Source organism: Lactuca virosa, chromosome 4, assembly GCF_052849685.1.
Source record: "Lactuca virosa cultivar CGN04683 chromosome 4, Lactuca_virosa_CGN04683_v6, whole genome shotgun sequence".
Classification (NCBI taxonomy): Eukaryota; Viridiplantae; Streptophyta; class Magnoliopsida; order Asterales; family Asteraceae; genus Lactuca; species Lactuca virosa.
The window spans coordinates 371618595-371620335 of NC_136429.1; the positions used below are offsets into that span (position 1 = coordinate 371618595).

At 41.9% G+C, this 1741-nt stretch overlaps 1 protein-coding gene across 1 annotated transcript; it reads left to right on the forward strand.

Moving 5' to 3' along the window:
• The first annotated feature begins 542 nt into the window (after positions 1 to 542).
• On the forward strand, positions 543 to 1325 carry LOC145106345 (uncharacterized). Its single transcript, XM_079043346.1, has one exon. It carries the CDS (start codon positions 543 to 545, stop codon positions 1323 to 1325), a length of 783 nt encoding a protein of 260 aa, XP_078899472.1.
• Positions 1326 to 1741: the final 416 nt, after the last annotated feature.

The following is a 1741-nucleotide window of genomic DNA, read 5'->3' on the forward strand; positions in this document are numbered from 1 at the left end:
TCACAAGATTTGCAGCCGCATCCGAGAAAAGACACAACGAAACCGATGTTGCAATAAGAGAACAACAAGCAATGATGAAAGAGCAACAAGCATTGATGAGAAATCAACAAGCCTCTATCCTTAACATTGAAAAAAAGCTAGGCCAACTTGCACTACAAATCAACGAACGAGCACCGAGTGGACTTCCAAGTAATACCGAGAAAAATCCGAGAGGCACACAAATCAACATAGTGACGACTAGGAGCGGAAAAATAATCACTCCTCTGAGCCCGATCCCAAATGAAGATCTAAAAGAGGTACAAGAGGAAGAGACAGAAAACCTGAAATCGCAAGTAACCGATGCGACTCGACGAGTCGAAGAGAAGAACTCGACGAGTCCGCTGTCTGTACAGAAAAATACTCCTCCCGTTAAACTGTATCAACCTCTATTGCCATTTCCAAGCCGAGCTAGACAAGACAAGCAGAATGAAGAGTATCAAAAGTTCCTGGAACATATCAAAGCCCTTTAAATTAACATTCCCTTCATCGAGGCGGTTGCACAAATGCCTAAGTATGCCAAGTTCTTAAAGGAGCTTCTTACAAATAGGAAGAAGATGGAAGAGGTGTCAAAGGTGGTTCTTAATGAAAATTCTTCAGCTGCAATGTTGAATAAATTGCTAAAGAAAATGGGTGACCCAGGTAGCTTGACTTTTCCATGCCAATTCGGGAATTTAGCTACTATTTATGCATTGGCTGATTCGGGGGCGAGTGTTAACCTTATGTCATACTCATTCTTTAAGAAGCTTAACCTTCCGGAGACGAGACCAATTCGAATGGCAATTCATCTAGCGAACAAAACTGTGATATTTCCAAGGGGGATATGCGAGGACTTATTGGTGAAGGTGGATAAATTCATATTTCCCGCAGATTTCATAGTACTAGATATGGAAGAAGACCATCAAGTACCAATCATTCTTGGACGACTTTTCCTAAACACCGTAAGTGTCATAGTAGACATAAGGGAATCCAAACTTACCCTTCGAGTGGGAGAAGAATCAGTTACATTTGGAGTTGATCAAGCCATGAAGCATTCAAAGTATAGTGATGACACAGCCTTCTCGGTAGACATTTTAGAAGAACTCATGGAGGAATGGAAAGAAGCCAAGTCTAGCAAATCCACCATTTCCTTTGAAGATAATTTTGATGCTGAAAAAGACCTAAGAGAGATAGAAAGACTGCTCGAAGAAGCTGAGTTCGAAGAATTAATCAGAAGCTCTGAAAAGTCAACTCGACGAGTTGGGGCGAAAAAATGCGATCGGACGGGAAATTTGGCCTGGACTCGATGAGTCCCCTCTCTGGAATCGACGTGTTCAGTGTACAAAACACGAATTTAGAGCTGAAAACTTTGCCTGAACATTAAGAGTAAGAAGGTGAACAAAAACTCGTGATTATTGCTTATGACCTCACCAAATCTGAAAAAGAAGAGCTAGTCCAAGTCTTGAAGAAGAGAAAGAATGTCGTTGCGTGGAAAATCATCGATATTAAAAGTATAAATCCTTCTTATTGCTCTCACAAGATCAACCTTGAAGAAGGCGCAAAGCCGGTGGTGCAACATCAAAGGCGGTTGAACCCGAACATGCAAGAGGTGGTCAAGAAGGAGGTTGTTAAACTCTTAGACGCCAGGATCATATATTCGATTTCCGATAGTCCATGGGTTAGTCCCGTTCAAGTAGTGCCAAAGAAAGGAGGGATGACAGTCGTG

Excerpts from the sequence above, each read along its gene's own strand:
- LOC145106345 (XM_079043346.1), top strand. The coding sequence starts at position 543 with ATGCCTAAGTATGCCAAGTTCTTAAAGGAGCTTCTTACAAATAGGAAG.